Source organism: Erpetoichthys calabaricus, chromosome 4, assembly GCF_900747795.2.
Source record: "Erpetoichthys calabaricus chromosome 4, fErpCal1.3, whole genome shotgun sequence".
Taxonomy (NCBI): domain Eukaryota; kingdom Metazoa; phylum Chordata; class Cladistia; order Polypteriformes; family Polypteridae; genus Erpetoichthys; species Erpetoichthys calabaricus.
Window position 1 is genome coordinate 334217313 of NC_041397.2, and position 24084 is coordinate 334241396.

The 24084-nt window shown below is 41.6% G+C and overlaps 1 protein-coding gene and 1 long non-coding RNA gene across 33 annotated transcripts in view; one reads left to right on the top strand and one right to left on the bottom strand.

Annotated features, from left to right (window-relative positions):
• Positions 1 to 16624: 16624 nt before the first annotated feature.
• Positions 16625 to 24084, top strand: part of LOC127527483 (uncharacterized) — a 1026648-nt gene continuing 1019188 nt past the window's right edge. The window contains exon 1 of the long non-coding RNA XR_007934788.1: positions 16625 to 16641. This is a non-coding gene — a long non-coding RNA (uncharacterized LOC127527483). The remainder of the gene's footprint in view (positions 16642 to 24084) is intronic.
• LOC114645023 (butyrophilin subfamily 1 member A1-like) overlaps positions 17182 to 24084 on the bottom strand; it is a 355265-nt gene continuing 348362 nt past the window's right edge. For 14 of the 32 annotated variants that reach the window (XM_051926403.1, XM_051926404.1, XM_051926424.1 and 11 more), the window contains 4 exons: positions 21593 to 21631; positions 20304 to 20330; positions 20184 to 20210; positions 17182 to 18201 (listed from right to left, as the gene is read on the bottom strand). In XM_051926403.1, coding sequence (XP_051782363.1) covers positions 17660 to 18201; positions 20184 to 20210; positions 20304 to 20330; positions 21593 to 21631 — 635 coding nt within the window. In that variant the 3' untranslated portion in view covers positions 17182 to 17659. Of the gene's footprint in view, positions 18202 to 20183; positions 20211 to 20303; positions 20331 to 21592; positions 21632 to 23796; positions 23824 to 23930; positions 24036 to 24084 lie in introns of all 32 variants that reach the window. The other 18 variants (XM_051926415.1, XM_051926402.1, XM_051926399.1 and 15 more) reach the window with 8 other exon arrangements.

Genomic DNA, 24084 nt, shown 5'->3' on the forward strand with positions numbered 1-24084 from the left:
GAGAGTGGCAAAGACTGTTGAGAAGATCACCAGGACCCCACTGTCCTCTCTGCAGATCATCTACAACTGCAGAGTCCACAGGAGAACTGCCTCGATCCTTAGGGACCCCACCAACACGAACTGTTCACACTTCTACCTTCAGGCACAAGGTATGGAGTATGAAACGCAGGACTTCCAGGCTAAAGAACTCTTTCTTTCTTCCCAAGGCCATTAGACTCCTAAATAACTGACTGGAGTTTATAACCGTGGACAACCTCATTCTATCGACCTTACACAACTGTATTGGACTTGTCCATCACACACCTACCTGCACATTACACTTTATACTTCTATTCTGTTTTTATATTTTATGCTGCCTCTGTTACTTATTATCTATCTGCTACTTATTATCATTTATGTTCATCTTTATACGTTGGTTTTGTCATTTGGTGTGGACAGCAAAGAAAGAATTTCATTGTACAGGGAAACGTGTTTCCTTACTGTGCACATGACACCCTCTGGTGGTCTCAGAGTTTTACTTTAAATCAGTTTATTGTATTGACTCCTGTCTCCAGCCCTCCATCAATTTCCTAACTCGCTTATCTCTTTATACATTTTTATTTCTTTTAGTTTGCTTCTCACCCATCCATTCATTTTTTGGACCTTTTTTCCCATTTCAGATTTTCAAGATATTGCAGTCTCTACCAGCAGCAGTGGGCTCAGTGCAGGAAAATACAAACCCAGAATGGCAACCCATCACAGGGTGACGTCACTTGCTGGTCAGGGGTCCAGTTGGAGCTGAAGGTCTTTGAGAAGAAGTTGAAGAGAATTTGGAGATGGACATGAGGAGAACACGTAAAGAGTACGCAGGCTGTGGCTGAGGCACCTGGGAGTGGAGATGTGAGGTAACGTCACCACCACCTCAGAGGGGCTCTGTGACTTCAATATGACACACACATCAGATTTTGTATTAGTTTTATAAATTTTTGCATTTTTTCTTTCATTTTTATTTTGAAATACTTTTCATTTTGTTTATCATCAGTTCTGAGGAGGCTGTAAATGGCAATTTCAATTTCTTTGTTTAGATCAAACTTTTCTACAAACTAACTTACACAACACAACTTCACATTCCAGCTGTTTCCATAAAGTCGTAGGCCCAGGAAGTTCTGACAGCTGGATGGTGACATGGTGGGCCTCGCAGCTCCTCAGTGGGAGTTTGATTTCTTCTCTCTGTCTACTTAATGAAGTCTCTCCATTGGCTTTCTGCCTATCTGTGACCTACTGACCAAAGACCTACTCGAATATCAAATGAAGGTGCATGTGTTTGGAAACAACCGTTCTCCTACCATTTACAGACTCGAGTGGTGTGCTCAGGAAGGTGAAGTGCAATATATAAAAGACATTAAGAAATTTGTAGAGGGAGATTTTTACACAGACGATTGTCTCAAGTCCTTGCCCTTCTGTTGAAGCTGCTGTCAGCTTGCTAAAAGAACACAAGACCTGATTGCTTATTCAAATCTTAGGTTGCACAAAATTACTTCTAACCGTATGCAGTGTGCAATATGGCCTGGACACAGACAGGCAGACATGTTTAAATCACCACCACACGTTTATTTACACTACTAATATGTACAAGTGAGACACACAACACCAAAACACCCCAAAGTCCAGGCCTCCTTTCTCCTTACTGCCTCCACTCTTCTCCTCCTGAGCTCTGTCCTCTTCCACCCGACTCCAGCCATCGAATGGAGGGAGGCGGCCCCTTTTATTGTCCCCCGGATGTGCTAAGGTGCCTCCCAATGAGCTCCTGCTGACACTCCCCAGTGTGGTGGAAGTGCCGGCTGCGTACCCAGAAGCACTCCAGGTGTCCCTGGTCTTCTTCCCCCAGCACTTCTGGGTGTGGTGGAAGTGCTGAGGGCCAGGGCTCCAAAGGCATCGGGGCGCCCACTCGTGGTCTGGAGGAGGTGTTAGTCCTCTTGGGTGTCCCGGCTGGGTACCACCCCCAGCCATGTGCCACAGCAGGTAATAAAGGCCTTTCCAATCCTAAGATTATGCTAGCAACTTGAGGGATTCAGAAATAGGAGTGGACGCATTCCCAATACAGCGCAGTCCTGGCCTGCTCACACCTTTGCATTTCAAATAAACCAGGAAGAGAACCCTTCACTCGCTGAGGTGTTTTGCCTTCCATTAATCGTTTATTTGACCCTGAAGGTTTCAATAGACAAGTCATTGGGTTTTCCTACTATCTGAAGAAAAAGAAACTGTGTGGGACAGGTGAAGAAACTCTCTGTAAGCTCTGTCTGACCTCCAAGTCCCACGTCCATATTCCTTAATTCCCCAAGAAGAATAAAGATTAGGGAACTCTGCATCATCTGTGTTGCCTCTGTTAATTCAATAGCGGCTAAGACTTTATGAAAACTGTGAACCTTAAAGGACAATGAAATATTGGGTTTATTATGGGAAAAGCAAAGCTGGCTCCACGTCATGAACTCTCTGTGCCAACACAAGAGCTGCGTGCTGCAACATTAGCGCTAGAAATGGCAGAGCTCATCTCATAACAAATGGATGTTGAATTTGAGGAGACTGAATTGTACATGAACAGCAAGGTAGCGTTAGGCTTCATTCACAATGAGACAAGAAGATTCAATGTTTATGTCAGCAACAGGGCTTTATGGATTCAGAAGTCCACACATTGACAGCAGTGCTATGGCTACTGACTTAAACCCAGCTGACGATGTCACAAGAGCAGTCCCAGCTAGTCATCTGAAGGACACATCTTGACTTACAGGACCTGCTTCCTTAGCAAAAGCAGAACAAAACACCACAAAGCATGAAACATTTGAGCTAACTGACGTGGGGCTCTGATACAGAAATCTGAGTTATCAGTATTCAATGCGACTGTCTCAGCCCAGTCTCTTGGGTCACAATGTTTTGGTCCAAGCTGGTCCTTGGTCTGAGCCGTTACCAGCCTTCATCACATAGCTGAGAGCTTCAACACGTCTGCTATCAGCAAGGACCGCTGTTAGGGGTGGCATTGCTGTAAGAATGGAAGAACGTAAACAGACAAGAGATAATCTCATCTGTACTGTGCAGAGAGAGGGACAGTGCCCTCCATGTTTGGGACAATATGTCCTTGATTTGCCCCTCTGCTCCACACTTTAAAATTACAAATCAGACAATTCAAATGTGATTAAAGTGCACTTTGCAGACTTTCCTTTAAGAGGATTTGTACACATTTCAGTCACACCATGTTAAAATGATAACACTTTTACTGTATGGTCCCCCATTTCAGGGGTGGCACCCTAATGTTTGGACACAGTAATGGCAGGTCTATTAAACCAGCTGTTACTGACCTGTGGTCCACAGCCCCTTGGGGGTCCGTAGGGTTATGACAATGGCAAAATGGAGACAATAAAAATCATACGATTTAATTATTTAAAATGTTGTAAATAATAAAGCATTTGTCTGGTTCACCGTCTACTTCACTAAGATCATCGTCACTTCGTCAGTGCTAGTTGAAGGCTTCCGTTGACTGCATTGTGGAGTTAAAGCAGTTCATAGTAAGCTAGACACAGTGCGTCAAATACTAAAACATACGTCATGATGGACTGTTTTTAAAAAGGAAACATTCCAAAGAAAACCCATTGTGTAGTTCTGGTTTAAATTTATCAAATGAGTCAGTCATATTCTAAAGCAGAATCTGAATCTAGAAAGTAAATGAAGGTTCATACATAGAATTTGGATTTGTGCTGGCTAAGGAAACAGACGAACTTGATTACCCCAAATACACTCTTGGTCAGGAAATTCTGTCAAGCGAATGTCAAAGTCGTCTAATTTGAAAAGACATCTAAAACAGACGCATCCCGCTGATGTTGGGAATCACGTTGACTTCTTCCTAAGGAAAGCAGCACTGCTCGTGAAACAAGGGAGCACTTTGACACAGCAAGTAACAGTTTCACAGAGGACACTGAAGGCGTCTCTTTTGGTGTCATATTGTATTTTCTGTGCTAAGAAAGTTCACACAAAGACCAAAGAGCACAGTTTGTGAACTGCTTAGAGAGGAAGCTGCCTGTTAAATTGACACTTTGTCAGACAGCACTGTGTGTAGATGGATATCTGACATGGCTGACCAGGTAACAGACTAATAACTGGAACAGGTGAAAGACAACTACTGAACAGTTGGAGTTGGAGTTGGATAACAGCACAGATGTAGCTAACACAGCACAGATGTCAGATTTACTGGAGATGGAGGGTTTGTTTTATTCTGCAAAGAAATTCAGGGGAGGACAACAGCTCAGGACATTTTATCAAATCTTGGATGCGTTCATTCAGCCAAATTTCATTGACTGGTCTTATTGTGTGGGCGTCTGTAAGGATGGCACCACTGCCATGTCAGGCAAGCACAGCGGAGTCGTCATGTTAATAAAGGCCAGAGCTCCAAATGTCATGGATACACACTGCATACTTTACAGAGAAGCATGTGTCACACAAGGAATGGAGGACGAAATTGCAACAAGTGCTTCAAGATCTTGTTAAAGTTGTAAATACGTTAAAATCATTTAAATCATTGTCATTTAAAGCATATTACAAAGTTGTCCAAATCAGGTTTCTTCCATTTTAAAAATGTTGGGAAATAAAGACACTTTCTAAATAAACAGGATTCTGAGAAACTAATTCATGCATTTATCTCTAGTAGGATTGACTACTGCAATGCGGTGTTCACTGGATGTTCAAACTGTTCTTTATACAGCCTGCAGTTAATACAAAATGCTGCTGCAAGAATTATTACAAGAACAAGAAAATACGAACACATAACTCCAGTTCTTAAATCCTTACACTGGCTCCCGGTTAAGTTTAGGGCAGATTTCAAAATCCTCCTTTTAACATATAAAGCATTAAATGGCCGAGGTCTGACTTACTTGTCTGAACTTATCATGATTTACAAACCTGAGCACATATTAAGATCTCAAGATGCTGGTCTGCTTATGATTCCAAGGATTAATAAAATAACAATGGGAGGTCAAGCTTATAGTTATAGGGCCCCTAAACTGTGGAATGGTGTGCCTGCTACTATAAGAGATGCCCCTTCGGTCTCAGCTTTTAAATCCTGGCTGAAGACTCACTACTTCAGTTTAGCACACCCTGACTAGAGCTGCTGATTAACTGTACAGACTGCATCTCTGTTGTTAGTCATTAGCACTAAAACATTAGTCACATGATAGTTCTAATTAGATACTAACCCTCACCTATTCTGTTTCTCTTCTTGGTACTCAAATGTGGCACTTGGTGCCACAGCCCACCTGCCAAGTTGTTTTGCCTGCCTAAGGTAAAGTCATCCCTGATGGAGGATCGCAGGAATCATGGGAATGAGGTGTCCTTTCATCGGATTGGCTGCCCCAGTGCTGACTCAGCTGTGGAATGGCCAATAGGGGGAGGCAGCTTGATGGATGAGGTCTCCAGGACTCTAAACAAATCCAAATCTTCTTATGTGATATCATCTACTGTTAAATTCTGCTCCGTACTTCTAAAATTTTTATTTTTATACTGTATTAAGGATTTGTTCTGTTCTGTGTATTGTATTGTATTGTATTGACTCCTTTCTTTTTGACACCCACTGCACGCCCAACCTACCTGTTAAGGGGTCTCTCTTTGATTGCCTTTCCCAGGTTTCTTCTATTTTTCCCTACAAGGTTTTTTTTGGAGTTTTTCTTTGTCTTCTTAGAGAGTCAAGACTGGGGGCTGTCAAGAGGCAGGGTCTGTTAAAGCCCATTGCACCACTTCTTATATGATATTGGGCTATACAAAAATAAATTGTATTTTATTGTATTGTAAATAGTATGAAAGCACGGCCCCTTAAACACAGACAGGCTGTTTGCTAAACTGTGCAGTGACAGTCTTGAAAGCCTCCTGCTGTATTCAGAGGTCCGCTGGCTGTCTCGCAGGGCAGTTTTACAACAGAGAGCTGCGTGAATTTCCTTCATCTGAGAACTCCCAATTTGCCAGCTGTTTTGACAACCATTTGTGGGATCTGAAGCTTGCGTATTTGGCCGACATATTTGAACTTTTAAATACCTTGAATCAGAGCATGCAGGGTCGCGATCACAGCATACTTCATTTGTAAGATAAAGTTTGTGCATTTATACAAAAAATTGCATTTTGGGAGAAAAAGCTAAACAAAGGAAATACTGTAATGTTTCTGATCCTTCACCAGGTGCCAGGAACATCCAGTGTGCCTGCAGACCTACAGTGGTCCTACCTATCATATCGTCACATCTGGCCCACCTGAAGGAATGCTTCAGTGACTGTTTCCTAGAGCTGGACAATCGTCATTTAAACTGAATCAGAAATCCATCTAAGTCCTGAACTGAAGAGGATTGTCTTGACTTGAGGTGAAGTTTGAAAATACAATTCTCGGCTATTCCCCTATCAGAATTTTGAAGCAATCTCAGAAGCAAATACACAGGGCTGAGCTGAAAGCCGTCTGATGCTTCTTAGCATTTACAACAACATACCTGAGTGACGCCGGTTTTTCTGCATTGAATGTACTGAAAACCTAAAACAGAGCACGGGCTACATGTGGAAAATGATTTGAGATTGGCTCTAAGCCAGCTGCAACCCAGAGTGGGCAAACTGTTCAAGAACATCCAAGCCAAATGTCTCACTAGGCCTAGGGTGAGTTTTATATTTTTCCATAATGAAAGTGCTTTGTTTTATAGAGTTTAGTTACCTGCACTTAACAGGTCTGTATAGCAGTTTATTACAGACACGTGGGTATGTTCTTTTTTGGATGGTGATAAGTAGCGAGTCCTCAGCCTAAGGGGACCTTGGCATGAAGAAGGCGCTTAAAGCCATCATGTTTAGTTCTTTGTCGCATATCCCTCACATGCAGTGACTGCTTGAAGTCTACACTTCACAAACATCTCCAGGTGCTGAGGATCTTCTCTGGTGATGCTCTGCCAAGCGTCTCATGCGGCCATCTTCAGCTCCTGCTTGTCCCCTTTATGTTTTTCTCTTCAGCATATGGAAGTCCTGCTCAATTAGATTTAAATCAGGTGACTGGCTTGGCCATTCAAGAATTTTCTATTCTTTAGCTTTGAAAACTCCTGTGTTGCCTCAACAGTCTGTTTGGGGTCATTACCTTGTGGTAGGATGAAGTGCCATCCAGCAAGTTTGGAGGCATTTACTGGACTTTGAGTAGATCAGATGTTTCTACACACCTCAGAATTCATTGTGCTGCTGTTGTCAGCAGTTCCTTCATCGATGAAGAGGAGTTTGTCAGGACCTACATATATGCCCAAGCCATAACACCACCCTCTACAATGTTGAACAGATGAGGTGGTCTGCTTTGGATCTTGGGACGTTCCTTATTGTCTGCACACATTGCTCTTGCCATCACTTTCTTTCGTCTGTCTACAAGTCCTTTTCCCAGAATTCTGCAGACTTTCTGAAGTCCTTTTTCACAAACTGTAATCTGGCCATCCTGTTTTTGTGGCTAACTAGTGGTTTGTATCCTGCAGTGTGGCCTCTGGATTTCTGTTCATGAAGTCCTCAGCTGATAGTCATCTCTGATACATCCACCTCTACCTACTGAAGACTCTTTCTGATCTGTCAGACAGGCATTGGGGGCTTTTTCTTGACCACAGTGAGGATTCTTCTGTCGTCAGCAGTGGAGGTCTTCCTTGGCCTACCAGTCTGTTTGTGATTCCTGAGCTCACCAGTGTGTTCTTATTCATGATATTCCAAACATTATGGAGGGCACTGCATATGCTAAAGAGTTTGAGTCTCTCAAGAACAGAGAAGCCATTCCCAAAGGCAGTGCACTAATACATCTTGATCCTCCATAGACGTTCAGAGTTGGAAGTCGTATTAGTGAAGTTAAACTTTCTCTCAAAGAGGAAACCCCTCTGTTAATCCCTGGAAGTCTTCATGTTGTTTCTTGGTTAGTGCCATTACCACGAGCAGACTAAACATCAAGGACGTCTCTTCACTGAAGGAGCTCTCTGTGTTGTTGGTGCAAAAACAGTTATAAGCAGAGCCATATTTAATGTGTCATTTGCAGGAAACGTTGTTGCATATTTCAAACTCAGAAGATGGCTGACTTACCAGCAGTAAGTACAGAACCTCCCTTTACTAATGTAGAGCTTGATGTGTTCAGTCCTTGCACTTCTGGCTCACGTCAGACTTGAGGAGGTCAGGCAGACCGGTAACAGAGGGCAGTCACATTTACCTGTGTGAGTATCAGGGAGATCCATGTAGTGCTGGTCAAATCCATGGACACTTCATGTTTCATCAGTGCCTTCAAATGGCTCATCTCTATTAGAGGCTCAGTTAACAGCATTCGCTCAGATAGAGGGACTCAATTTATTGGAGCGTTCAAAAAGTTATAAATGACATCAGACCTTAGCACTGACTGTGTTGAAGGATATTTCTCTGAACATTCCTGGACATTCAACCGTCCACATTCTTCACACATGGCAGGTGTGGAAAAGCATCATAGATGTGACCTGGAGGACACCTGACTGAACATTTTTACAATCAGGGACAGTAAGACTCACTCATGAGTATCTCCCAAGTTTCATGGCTGAAGTGATGGCTAATATGAATGCTAGACCCTGATGACCCAGAGGACCCACAGCCACTAACTCCTTCCACACTGCTCACCCAAATGGCTGTCATGTTTGAGGTCCTCCTGGTGACTTCAATACTAAAGACGTGCACAAGGGCCACTGGAGACAAGTGCAGTGTTTGGCCAATGGCTTTAGGGACAAATGGAGGAAACAGCACAACTGTACTCTGTAGTCATGTAGTGACTGGTAAACTGGAAGGCCGACATTAAACCTGGAGATGTGGTCCTAGTGTGGAACTGTCAGTCTAAAGACACGATTAGACCCCTGGACTGATAACTAGAGGGGCTCCTAGTGGGGATGGCAGAGTCTGTACAGCTGAGGTTAAAGCTGGCAAGGAAAGTGAAACCAAACGTTACAGCAGTCCAGTATCTGAACTTGCTCTCATTATTTCATCACAGTTATTAAGGGTGATGTGTTTGATATCAGGTGGGGGGTCATGTTTGTAAAGATAGTCAAGATATTTTTTTTCATATATTAATTATTTTTTTATTGTCCTATACTGTTGTGTTTAACGCTCTAAATGTGTGAGCCTCGTGATGTTTGTCCTTCTTGAGCTGCCATACAGAGGGGCGGTCCCAATGTAAATCAGTGAAACCATGGCAACTACACGCCTTCTTTAGGCCCAAGTTCATCCTGCCTGTGTAGACCTTTGGTCACATGATCAGTAAGGTCATATCTGTACCAGCTCACCGTTATGTATTACTATTTACAGTTCAGAAGCCGTTAGTGAGCCGTTTGTTATTTGTGTGCTGCTCTTCACTTGTCACTCCGCTGTGTTTGGATTGTTTCACTTGCCTTTGAGTTATGGATTCTTTGTTTCTTCACTTTGTAGTTTCATGCCTGCTCTTTGTTAATAAGATGGAGATTCATACGCCTCGTGTCAAGGTGGTCTGCAGGATGATAAACTGATGCCTGAAGGTCTATTAAGTCATAATAGTGAGGTCAGAACATCTACAGAGACGATAACTGGGAATAGAACTGGAATCCAGGATGGGACAACAGCACTGACCAGTGAGCCACCAGTTCAGACAAATGAGGCACCAGAAAGAGAAGAAGAAGAGAAAACACGCAGCTTGAGACATCTTGGGACTTGTGATTTATCCTGCTACTAAATTTCAAAATGATCTCATTCTGATTAATTCTTTAGTACTAGGGTGTTGTACCGTGTTAGCCATTATGAATGTAGAGAAAAGCCAAGCAAAATGACACCTTTTATTGGCTAACTAGAAAGATTACAATATGCAAGCTTTCGAGGCAACTCAGGCCCCTTCTTCAGGCAAGATGTAATACAGAAACTGAAGTTTCCTATGTTTTATATACACACTCTAGGACAAGAAACAACATTGGTAAATCTTTAAATGAGAGATTTTGTATGTAAAAAATTAATAGATTCATTCAGGCTAGGGTTAATTTAGCAAGAGAGAAAAGAACAATGTATTGTCAAGATCTCTGGATAAGATAACTGTCCAACAAAGTCTTTTGAACTTTGTAATGAGTTTTTCAAAACAATGTGGGTCTGTAGTCGGGTTGTCTGTCATTCTGAGAGATGTAAACAATCCTCATATCTGGCCATAAAACTCTTGTCTTTATTCAATCCATGTTGTAAAGTATTAAATTTTAGCATGAGTTTAACTTCCCATTCTTTTCTCTCTTGCTGTGTTTTGAAGTTGCCCATAAGCACTGTGACCTTAAAGTCCTTCTCACAGTGTCCATGGCTATTGAAGTGGGCCGCCACAGGAACATCTGTGTTGCCATGTTTAATGTGGAACCTGTGTAAGTTCATTCTCTGGCGGAGTGTTTGTCCAGTTTCTCCCACATAGAGTGCAGTGTCAGGACATTTCATGCAGAAAATTAGGTAGACTACATTAGATGATCTGCAGGAAAATGATCCCTTGGTCCCACACTGCCGACTCGAACATCACATCAAGGGATCATTTTCCTGCAGATCATCTAATGTAGTCTACCTAATTCTCTGCATGAAATGTCCTGACACTGCACTCTATGTGGGAGAAACTGGACAAACACTCCGCCAGAGAATGAATTTACACAGGTGCCACATTAAACATGGCAACACAGATGTTCCTGTAGCGGCCCACTTCAACAGCCATGGACACTGTGAGAAGGACTTTAAAGTCACAGGGCTTATGGGCAACTTCAAAACACAGCAAGAGAGAAAAGAATGGGAAGTTAAACTCATGCTAAAATTTAATACTTTACAACATGGATTGAATAAAGACAAGAGTTTTATGGCCAGATATGAGGATTGTTTACATCTCTCAGAATGACAGACAACCTGTCTACAGACCCACATTGTTTTGAAAAACTCATTACAAACTTCAAAAGACTTTGTTGGACAGTTATCTTATCCAAAGATCTTGACAATACATTGTTCTTTTCTCTCTTGCTAAATTAACCCTAGCCTGAATGAATCTATTAATTTTTTACATACAAAATCTCTCATTTAAAGATTTACCAATGTTGTTTCTTGTCCTAGAGTGTGTATATAAACATAGGAAACTTCAGTTTCTGTATTACATCTTGCCTGAAGAAGGGGCCTGAGTTGCCTTGAAAGCTTGCATATTGTAATCTTTCTAGTTAGCCAATAAAAGGTGTCATTTTGCTTGGCTTTTCTCTGATTAATTCTTTTAAAGTTTACTTTTAATTTCATAATAAAACAAGTTCTTTATTATATTACTGACCAACTTCACTTTTGGGGTATGAAGACACACTTTGGATTGTCATCATTGTAAACCAGGGTGACAACATGGTGGCACAAGTGACGATTCAGTCTGTGATTCACAAGTGTAAAAAGCTCTTTGTAAATCGTAACACAAATTGATTTGCTGATGTGATGTTCTGTGTCCTGTGCCACGGTGACAATGCTGGAGCAGACATGACAAGACCTCCGCAGAGAACTCAACATGGACTTCGTACTTTTGAGTATTCTGTCCACCTAAAGCACCAAAGATATAGATAGATAGATAGATAGATAGATAGATAGATAGATAGATAGATAGATAGATAGATAGATAGATAGATAGATAGATAGATAGATAGATAGATAGATAGATAGATAGATAGATAGATAGATAGATAGATAGATACTTTATTAATCCCAATGGGAAATTCACATATACTCAGGGAGGATGAAGACAAAGACCACCAAGAACATAACCTCACATTTCTGACTACCCACCGGACCACACTGAACACCTGCTGACCACTGCTGATGGTCCAAGTGGCCCACATGCGGTGACTTCCCTGTCTAGTGTGACTTTGTGGTGTCTTCTGTCACCTCGTCACACTGAAGGACCTCAACATTTAACTGTTTAAAGATCCAAGGAAGCCAAAGCCTCCTGTGACGCTGCTCTACTATAAAGTGACAACGAGAGGAGGCTCCAGTGACATGACTGTCATCATCAACATGTCGTCATTGGGAATGTGACACCACAGACTTGGACATGAAACACAAAACCTGAAAACTGAAATGTGTGCTGAACAAAATGTCCATTGAGAGGGAGTGTGGCTGAGGGTCTGACTGCATTAAAAATTGTTGTTAAAATTATAACCAAACTTAGATTGTGTGACTCAAATGGACCTTAATGCTGAAATGAACAGACAACAAGAAGAGCACTGAAGGATTTGGTCACATTTCAAATTCTATTCATGACCACCAGAGGGCGCCATTTACACACATTGATTTTATTTTATTTTATATCTTTAAATAGATACTTATGGAAAAATCAGCACATGTCATCAACATTAAAGGCATTCCCATAATGCTGTGCTTTTGAACTGAAGACCCGCCTTCCCCCTTATTCATTGGTCAATAGTCCTGTCTTCAGTTCAAACTGTCAGTCCCATGTGACTTGCAGTTCCTGTTAGTGACATGCGCTGATTTTTCTTGAAGTATCTGTTTATAATACGCCTGAGTTTTACACGTTTTGAGTTTATGACTGGATAACCGACATGTGGATGATGAGACACAAGTAATGTGAGATTTTATTATCTCTTTATTTAATGGACGTTTTTCACATCATTTGTTGTTGTGCAGCATTGGTCACCATTGGCTGTTCTTATATCATAAACTTATGGCATTACATTTAAAGCATCACAACAAACTACATTGGAGTAGTAAATATAAAAAAATCATTTTTGAGTGGAGTAGTCATTTAAGTTTATCTCAGGGAGACACAGTGGCACAGCGGTTAGTCTGGCAAGCATATTAGCATATGTGTCCATCTCCTTCAGGGTCACTTAGAAGACCACCACACCAGTAGAGCCCACTCAGAACTGGTTCAGTTTCTCCTTCTCCATTGACGTCACTGCATTTCACTGAGTTTGTCAAAGTCCCCGATCATTTCCATGATTTTGCCCACCTTGAGGTGAAGTGAACTCAGCGGGTCCACTCATCACTCCTCACCATTCAGTAACAGACGTGATGGCGTCAGAATATAACAAGAGGCCTCTGAAGTCGGTGTGTGACGACACAAACACAAATGTGCTCTGGCGCTCTGCTTCTTCAGGTCTTCATCTTCAGTTTAGAGACAGAAGGCTCACAGCGGTGGAGACTGGCAGCAAAGTGACAAGTGACACTGAAATGGCTACTGGGAATTTCATTGATGCAGCACTCAGCAGGACCCACGTGTTTGTTATTGAGATTTGAGCAAATCTGACATGAAAAGGTCCAAGAACTCCAGCTGAGGGGCAGTCACATTCACAAATGGAAGTCAACTTGTCATCTCATAGCCATCAGGAGATGTGGACAATAAAAAAGAAAACAGCGGAGAGCCTGAAACACACGAGACGTCTTGTCATCTAAATCAGAGGAGCGAATGAAAAGATCTGACTTGACCTGAGACCACTGGGGGGCTACTTTATGATTGAATTATGAAATAAATCATTGTGATTTGTAAGTCACTTTGGATGGAGGTTTCTGCCACAACTCAAGGACTCATCTGAAGGGTGTCAGTGAAGTACACAGCTGTAGTTAAAATCTAAATGTGTTTACAGTACGTTGTGTTCTGTCCTTGTGCCACTAGGTGGGGATAGCGGGCTGTGGAAAAATAGAAAAGAAAGGAATAGAAACGGGAAGTGATAGATAGATAGATAGATAGATAGATAGATAGATAGATAGATAGATAGATAGATAGATAGATAGATAGATAGATAGATAGATAGATAGATAGATAGATAGATAGATATGTGAGAGGGCACTATATAATAGATAGATAGATAGATAGATAGATAGATAGATAGATAGATAGATAGATAGATAGATAGATAGATAGATAGATAGATAGATAGATAGATAGATATGTGAGAGGGCACTATAAAATAGATAGATAGATAGATAGATAGATAGATAGATAGATAGATAGATAGATAGATAGATAGATAGATAGATAGATAGATAGATAGATATGTGAGAGGGCACTATAAAATAGATAGATAGATAGATAGATAGATAGATAGATAGATAGATAGATAGATAGATAGATAGATAGATAGATAGATAGATAGATAGATAGATAGATATGTGAGAGGGCACTATATAATAGATAGATAGATAGATAGATAGATAGAGATAGATAGATAGATAGATAGATAGATAGATAGATAGATAGATAGATAGATAGATAGATAGATAGATAGATAGATATGTGAGAGGGCACTATATAATAGATAGATAGATAGATAGATAGATAGATAGATAGATAGATAGATAGATAGATAGATAGATAGATAGATAGATAGATAGATAGATAGATAGATAGATAGATAGATATGTGAGAGGGCACTATATAATAGATAGATAGATAGATAGATAGATAGATAGATAGATAGATAGATAGATAGATAGATAGATAGATAGATAGATATGTGAGAGGGCACTATAAAATAGATAGATAGATAGATAGATAGATAGATAGATAGATAGATAGATAGATAGATAGATAGATAGATAGATAGATAGATAGATAGATAGATAGATAGATAGATAGATAGATAGATATGTGAGAGGGCACTATAAAATAGATAGATAGATAGATAGATAGATAGATAGATAGATAGATAGATAGATAGATAGATAGATAGATAGATAGATAGATAGATAGATAGATAGATAGATAGATAGATATGTGAGAGGGCACTATATAATAGATAGATAGATAGATAGATAGATAGATAGATAGATAGATAGATAGATAGATAGATAGATAGATAGATAGATAGATAGATAGATATGTGAGAGGGCACTATATAATAGATAGATAGATAGATAGATAGATAGATAGATAGATAGATAGATAGATAGATAGATAGATAGATAGATAGATAGATAGATAGATAGATAGATAGATAGATAGATAGATAGATAGATAGATAGATAGATAGATAGTTTTAGTCTTGGTAGCTGCTTTGTATTGTTGGGTTAAATGTGTAGTCTGTGGACACGGAGTCTGAGTCTACACCCTGACAACTTAACACAATAATTATTCTATTTAGGGATGAATGGAGTCTTTAATATTAAGAATACAAATAAAGAAAAGCATAAAAACAGACAGCCACACAAATCAGTGGGATTGATGTTTAAATGAAGAAATGTGTGGACATGAACAGAATTAACAGTGGAATTTGAAATCCAACAATTCTCCTTTTGTGTTTATCAGGCATGAAAGTCACATAAATCTGATCTTTTAATACTTTAAAGATAAACATAAAATATTTCCTCAGACACACGTCATTGAAATTACTTTTCTTGAAAACTCAAGTAACTTAAGTCTTGACATAACTTTTCAAGTTTTCTTCATCTACACAAACAAGTGCATGAAGTTCCATCTAATGAGATATCTGGGTGGCCTTCCTCAAAGTCACACCTCACCTGTCACACTTTGTTCTGCTGCTCTTCATTTTCTATGTCACGTATTTCACTATCTGGGTGTGAAAATTCAACATACAGCAAAGGTTTTATTCATTCATGTTGAACCTGACGGCTTCTTCTTTCAAAATATTCCTCCAAGAAAGGAGAAGATGAGCAAACATTCAAGTTCAGGTTTACTGACAAGGGTGCAGATTACAGGAAACTCTGACTTGTCTGCTTGACAAACATGAAACATCACGTTTAGAGTTTCATTAACATGTGAGAAAGTCAAAGATACAAACAGTGAGACCAACGACATGTGTGTGGTGTTGTGTGCAGACGAGAGCAGTGAGTGTGATTAGTGAGAGGAAGAGCATGAAGATCACGCTGATGACACGAGTTTATCTACAAAGTCACTCAGCAAATCTCCATCAGTGACGTCAACTTTCATGCTGCAGGCCAACGTGTATTTGCAGAGGCTTCTGTTCAACAAGTTTAACTTTATTATTATTATTATTACTATTATTATTATTAAGCCCCCAAGTGGCCCAGTGCCTCACAGCTCCAGACTTGAAATCCCATCATGCTCAGCGTCTCTGTGGAGTTGGTGTATTCTCCTGGTGTCACATGACTTTTCTCCCAGTTCTCCCAGTTGCACATGCCCTTGTAACTGGTAACACCAGACAAACACACTTGCAGCTCTGTGCCTGACTCTATTTGAGTTCATTTATAAATTACAGACAAAGTGACATTTCTGAGTCTCACATAAGCCTTCACACTCAAATGCACAATAAATAAACTGATTCAGATGAGGACAGGATTAATGAATTTGGGTCCATTTGTAAGTACTAGGGTGTTGTACTGTGTTAGCCATTATGAATGTAGAGAAAAGCCAAGCAAAATGATACCTTTTACTGGCTAACTAAAAAGATTACAATATGCAAGCTTTCGAGGAAACTCAGGACCCTTCTTCAGGCGAGATGGGGACTGAGTTGCCTCGAAAGCTTGCATATTGTAATCTTTTTAGTTAGCCAATAAAAGGTGTCATTTTTGCTTGGTCCATTTTTAATTATTTTAATTACACTTAATGGCCACAAGAGGGTGCCATTCACACACAATTCTGAATTTTGATTTCTGTGAAGTCGTCCATTTTTTAATTCTGTTTCTTCGGTTCTTTTCATCACGTCTAGCACTCTGTTCATGAATTAAACTTATTCTTGTCATTTCTGTAACACACTCCGACTCCAGCACTGCAGCAGACCACCTGTGTGTGTCACTGAAATGACATCGAGTTTCAGGACTGTGAGGTGGACCCTCAGAGAAGTTCACGAGAAGCCATTTTATTACAGAGGACACCTCACTGATGTCGATGATTTATTTTTGTAATTCCTGCCTTTCTTTATTTTCATTTCTGTTTTATTTCATTTCATCACAAACTCATCTCAGTGTTGATGAACTTCTCACAGACTTACAGTGTTGTGTATTTCAGTCCACGTTTAACAATAGACGTATATAACGCTAGATAGGAACTCATGTTTGTCTGACTGGTGGTCTCGTAGTAGCACAGTGATTGGTGGTCCGGCCTTCAGCTCTGGTGTCGTAGGTTGGTTCTTATCCGTGTTGCCCCCCCACATTGACAGCCCCCTGTGACCCTGAATTAGATAAGTGAGTTACAAAATGGACGGTGGTCTCGATATTCAGGGTCTCGGATTTCTTCGGCTCAGATCACATTCTTCACATCCTCTCGGTCTTTTAATGTCACAAAGTGGGCACCTCAGGGTCATCAGGACTGACCACCAGCAAGTGACGTCACACAAAGACTGAAGAAAACCAATCCAGTGCTGGGGAGAACACAACCATCTTTGTTGAATTCCTCTTTGAATGTCAAATTAAAGACGCACACTCAGGATTTCTGTTCATTCTCAGACCCTCAGATCAAATTATAAAGATTCACATTTGATTATGGAGCCGACGCTTTGATCCGACGCCATTTAAAAATCCCAAGTGTTCAGTCCTGATGTCTCATTAAACACAGAAATCCTGAAAATGAAAATCAGACGAGCAGCAAACAGCAGGACACCTCAGGGGGGCTTTGAGTTTGGTGGTCTGATGTTAAAGAAAGTCTCCATCGGCTTTGTGCTGCTCTGACCTGACACAGAGATGGACAGACGACATTAATACTGAGGGGTCAGTGTGTGCGCAGGGGGCAGATGACCAGAGGGGCCGCGTTTTTACCACCGTCATTAAGACAAGGACAGAAATACGGATAGAGGGGCTCAGTGAAGGAGTCTGTGAAGGTGTACAGGTGAGAGCGGGACTGGGCATTGTAAAAGGAGACCTGACCTTCATCATAGTCCAGAAAGACCCCCACTGTCTGGAGCTTCACTCTCAGGGGGAGGGGGAGAGGATGGCCAATGAGAGCCGCGTACTCGTTCTCATTCCTCAGCCACACAGTCCAGTATCCATTATATGGGCTCAGTGTAATCTTCCCCTTCCTGATGACCGACTCTCTGGCGACTCCTAAATCCCACTCAGTCTTCCCCCCGACCTCCACCTCCCAGTAGTGTCTCCCTGACGTGAATCCTTCTCTGGCCAGGACAATACCACAGTAGTCAAACCTCTTTGGATTGTCCGTCACTCGCTGTCGTGTGTCTGTGTCTCTCACTTCTTTCCCGTCTTCAGACACAATGAGATATGGATGTGCAGTCTCAGGGTCAAAAGTGACATCAGCTGAGCAGAAGAAAGAAGAAAAGAGGAAGACGTCAGGAAATCAGGGGACTTGAGGAAGACAACAACACATTTACACTCCTTGAAGGACCTGAACATTAAAAAGACAAAGACGTCAAACAGCTCGTGTTCACTTCTCACCTTTGAGTTTTTATTTCTACAAACCAAAGCCCACCAAGCCCCTCGTGTGTCTCTTTGTGTCACTGCTCGGCCCCCCTGTGTAGTCTCACCTCTGACCTCCTCCACTCGCCTGTCTGCCATTTTATCTTCATTTAACCCTAAAGAGCCTGATCACCACACTGTGACCTCAACAGCACAAGAACGGTGACATTTTAATAAAAGACGAATCACACAGCGAGGATTTGTTAAAGACACAAACAAGAAGACCACCAGTGAGGCCTGGCACTCGTTCACAGACTCACCAGCAGCTCTCAGACTTGTCGTCACTAACCCGAGGGTCTCATGTCCCCCCTGGCCTGTTGTCCTCCTGTTCCTGTCATTCCTGTCCACTTTGATTCATTTTGTGCTGCTCTGCTCTGCTCTGTCGGTCATTCTGTCACTTTTCTTGTCCTTACACTGCGTTTGTGGCCTTTTATTTAGCAGACCCCCCATTTTATGTTTCTCAGTTCCTTGTCAGAAGTGACAATGGGGGGGCACTGAATTTATGACACTGAATCTAACAACACAAGATGGCCGCCTGTCAGTGATGAGGATGAACTCAAATACACAAGTGTCACAAGTCATCAGTCAGCAGGGACACCATGTGACCGGTCAGTACAGGTGAGGGGGGCTTTAATAAGGAGAGGGGGGCCGAGAGGACATACAAGGTGACAACAAAGGACAGGACAGCAGGACAAAACACAAACTGGCACTACAGAGGGGACAGGACTGGACACTGAGGGGGCTGAGAATGGACAGCGGGCCCTATGAGGACTCAGCAGCACTCAGTTTACTTTAAAAAGTGCAAACGTTGTGAGTGAAAACCTCAAGTGTGTCCTCAGTGTTGTCATCTCACAAATACTTCAACATCGACATTCTGGAAATGTAGCAAATTCATGGTGGGCCTGAGAAAGGGTCTGCACTGAAACACAAGAGGGTCCTAAGTGACAGAAGGGACATCATGGAGTCTTTAAGTAGCAGGATTAGTGACAATGACACGCAGTGCTAATCGGTACGAGACCACCGAATCAAAATGACCTTCTGAGAATAAAGTCTACAAGACAAACGAGTGTCCTTTGTACCGAGGAAGACATCTGAGGAGTTCTGTCTGCAGGAGGAAGGTCCGCTCTTTAGTTCTGTCTTTACTGACTTGTCTGATGTTCTTGGAACACAAAATAAAGTAATGTCCGCCTGCCAAGGAGAATCCAACTATTAATGACAGAGGATTGTTTAGGGAACTTCATAGGAATAAGATAACTAGCGATATTCAAAGAGACCACCAGGGGGCAGTAGAGGCTGAGGTCTTCCTGTTCCTTAACTAGCAGCTCATCTGCCTTTAAACACACAGAACAAGCAGCCATCCATTGTCATAACCTGCTTATCCAGGGCAGAGTCGAGGGGCACAGCAGGCATCAGGGCAAGGCAGGAACAACCCATGGACGGGACGCCAGTCCATCAGCGGGCAAACACTCAGACACACATCAGGGCTAACTGAGCGTCACCGGACCACCTAACCTGCATGTCTTTGGAGCACACGGAGGAGACCCACACAGTCACAGGCACAACATGCAAACTCCACACAAGGAGCCCCCAGGATGTGAACCCCAGTGTCCTTACTGTGAGACAGCAGCACTACCATTGTGTCACCATGTCACCCACACAGAGGGACCTCAGCCATTAACTCAGACCTGGGGGACAGTCACAGAGCTCACAAGGTGCTGCTTCTCATGGTCATGAAGGTGACACGTTTAACATGAAGACACAAAGACTAAGACACAGAAAATGAGAATTTCATCCTAAGGTCATGACTGGCTTATCAACCGTACCTGCTGAGCTGCATATTCTCCTCCATTCTGTAAAATAATAAATAAAGAAATAAACTTAATGAGTCCAATAAAGAGTGAGACTTGAGAGACCCCCAGAGACCCCCAGTTCAAATATTGTACCTGCATTCGTGACGCGTTGTGACTTTTCTGCAGAAGAAGAGAGCTGCGTTACTGAGTGAATAATCAGGTGGGTCAACTTAAAACATCATCTCTTCAGTTCTCACTCACAACTTTCATTTACTTTCATTTTCCTCTTCTGACGTCTTAAAATATCTTTACATCTCAAATGTCCTTCATAAAGACCCCTTATAATAGACAGCAGAACAATGGACATGACAATAGCTGGAGTGCCAAGCACAGACTGAAAATGGATTTGCAGAATTAACAGCCTACTGGCCTTTGGCTTTGAATCTGCGTGACGTCTGATGAAGAAGGAACAGAATTATTGATGTGTGTTAGGAGTGGAGGTCCTAGCAGTGAGACTTCTGACCGTGTTCTGGTGACCACAGAAATGAACACTGCAGGTGTCAATCAGTGTGACTGTAATACAATAAGACATGTGCCAGAAGACCCTCGTCTTCACCAGTTTGTCTCCTACTTATGGCCTTGCTATTTGTCTTCTTCATTGTCAGTTCAAATGGCTCCTCGGTGACAACTGTCTGAGTGTCAGAGACCAGAAACAAACTGCTGTGTGAACTGAGAGACCAGAGTGACAGTGGAGGACTGAACCTCTATCAGGTGACATGTGATGCCCACTTCACGGGGTCCTGTTCACTCTTAGGGGTTTACAGTTAAAACCACCAATGTGGTGAATCCAAATGTGAGGACAGAAATCCAAATGTTTAATAATCAGACTGAGTGGAACAAACGGAGCTTTAGAATAAAAACAACAGCAAACAAAGGATAAGGAGGACTCTTGTGTTGTGTCCAGTACTACTGAGGTAGGGTCTGAGCCCCAGGACCCTCAAACTGAATTAATCTGATAGATGGACCAACGATAAGAAGAGCAGGACACAAAACATCAAAGAAGAAGAAAATACATGGCACCTTACTGAGTGGGAATACATAAGACACGAGAGGACAGCACAGTGGGCACCTCAGGGTGAGAGGGGGGCAGTGCGGGTGCAGGCTAAGAAAGTTAAAACACTTATTATAAAATATGAATCCAGTTTCAGATATGGAGTAAAAGACAAAACATTTTCATAATAATATTATAAGGAAAAGAATCCATAGACTTCATGTGCCCTCTTAGTTAAACCGCTCGGCTTGGATGTGTCATTTCTGGCACCAGATCTTCACGTCCTTATCGTATCCCTTGAATTTGCTTTCTAAACTTTCTCACACCATTTAAATATTTCACAGTTTGTATTTTGTACTTTAATACAAAAAGAAAGAAATCTTTTTCTTACCAATTTCCTTGTGCAGAAACCATATAGGAAGGAATCCAACTGTAGACAAAAAGAGAAGAACAAATTGAACATTTGAGAAGAGAAGTAGGACTGACAACACCAGTCTCTCTATGTGTGTCTGCAGCTGAAAACAAGCACAAATCAGATAAATATTTACAGTATATATCATGTCATAATGTCATAAGAGATGGAGTGATGTCCCAATTTAAATGTAGGCTGATCCCTTGCCTGGCTGGGAGGCCAAAATGGAAGGACCATATGGATGGAGGCACAACCCTGACAGGATGACTTCCAGCTCTTATCTCCTACAGAGTGCAAAGTTAATGGACAGTCTGGTGAAATACAGTGCAAAGGGCAATATAGCCCCCAATATGAGAGATGGCAGTGTTCTACTAGCTTGGTCTCTGATTTAATACTCGTGAGGTTGCCTGGTACTGGTAGTTCAGATGGACAACCCTGTCAGGGTCTATGGGTGTCACCAGAGGGCACAGTCAGAAAAGAATTTACATGCAACTTCCATATGGACCAGAAGTGCTTCCAGAATGCAATGTCATGGCACCGGAAGAAACGTCTCCCTTCACTTAAGGAGTCAGAGTTGGGAGGAAGACAATGACACTCACTGAGGAGGAGCAGAAGGAGACGACAAAGCATTTACTTGGTGTGTTGTTAGAAGTAAGCCTATTTATGTGTTGTCATGTAATAAAACAATGATCTGTTATCCTGGATTGGTGTTTGACATGATTAGTATGTGCTGTTCACTGGGGTGCACCCTAGTGGCCACAATATATATAGCAATATGTCTACTATTTTCGATGAGTGATGTTTTTACTAGTTGTTATAATAAGTTTGTTATAATATTAAGTTTAATGTCACTGTCTCTGTGCAGACATTTTAAATCTGTTTTTCTTTTCTTTGAACATGCCATAGCTGAGCCAGATTTAGTACAAAGGGGCTCAGCATTTAGAATTGCCGGGCCAAGAATAGGACAAGATAGACAAAGACAGCTGGAGGAATGTACAGTCAGCCTAAAGACAGAATAGTATACATCTGTCCTCTGTCAGCACAAAATCTTCTTTCCTTGTTTGGAAATGGACTATTTGCCGAGGTGAGGGCCTACATGTGGAGAAGACAGTACATAAAGACTTGGACAGCAGCTAAATACTTTGAAGCCGACAGACGGATGGGTGATATCGTCATTTGTCCTGAAAAGCCTTCCAGCGCAGCGACGAAAGATGGCAGACTGTATACATCAAGATCCCACCTTGGTATTGTCTTTGCCATAGGCTTCCCATCTGTAATGCTGCGTAAATTGTCAGTAAAGAAAGCTAAGTTATTTTCTCTTATGTGATTTTTACCGCCGTATCACTATGGGAGGGATATCGCCTTTTAATATCATATCTATATAGTTTACGGTTACTTAAAACGCCGCAATTACAAAAGAACTTATTCCAACTAGGGAGCTATATCGCCCCCTAAAGGAACACTAGTGAAGACTTTTTGTTGGCTACAAACCTTGCACCTTTCTTAGTCAGCATGAAGATCAGATACAACTGAACATGGTGGCACAGAGGTTGGTGCTGCTGCCCACACGAGTCATTGTGTTGAACCTGCATGCTTCTCCAATGTCTGCATTTTTTCCACTGTTTATGCTAAAGATACTAAATAAGTTAAGTATGTTAGTGTGTGTGTGTGAGTGTGTAAGACACAGACTGGCACATCACAAATTGATGGCTACTGTCGTGTTTCTGCTCTCTGCTACTTTAAAACTGGGTTCTAAAAATAGATGAGTGAATTAATTTTAGATTAAAACCTTCAAATAAATAAAACCTGTTTATTTTTTCTTGTTTATTTTGTGTTTCTCCTTCATTCACACAGGAAGCACCAACACAAAGGGGACAAAGAAGACTTCAGTGAACGTGGTGGGCCACATTGGCTCAATGCTGACCATTTTCAAATCGTCTCCTCTTCACATTCAGGCTGGCCGGCCTGATCTCCTGTCTGAGAATTTCCTGACCAGTTCACGTTTATTTAGTCACACCAAGGCCTTCACTAATTGAACTGCTCAGATATGCATGGACTCTGAAGACCCCTGAGGAGCCAACTCACCATCACAGGAGACAGATGAGCAGTGGCCAAGTAGAAAGAGGTAAATCAGCACAAGTCGAGACTAAATTAGAGAACAGCAAATTTAGAATTGTACTCACCTATTGAATCATATCTGGTGTTTGTTTCTATGGAAGATAATAAAGAATATAAAGATGAATTATTTATGAATGACTTTACCATTTACTGAGCAGTCTGTCTGTTCTGATGTCAATGTGAGATCTTCTGTCCTCACCTCTCATTCTTCTCCATTGAATGACCAGCAGAGGAGTCACCGCTAAACAAAGAACCAACAAGACACAGAAAGCCACCAACCAGCCAGAGACCCCTGGGGAGAAACCTGCAAAATGAGGGGAAGACGTGTGAGTCTGTGAGACAGGAATGAGGTT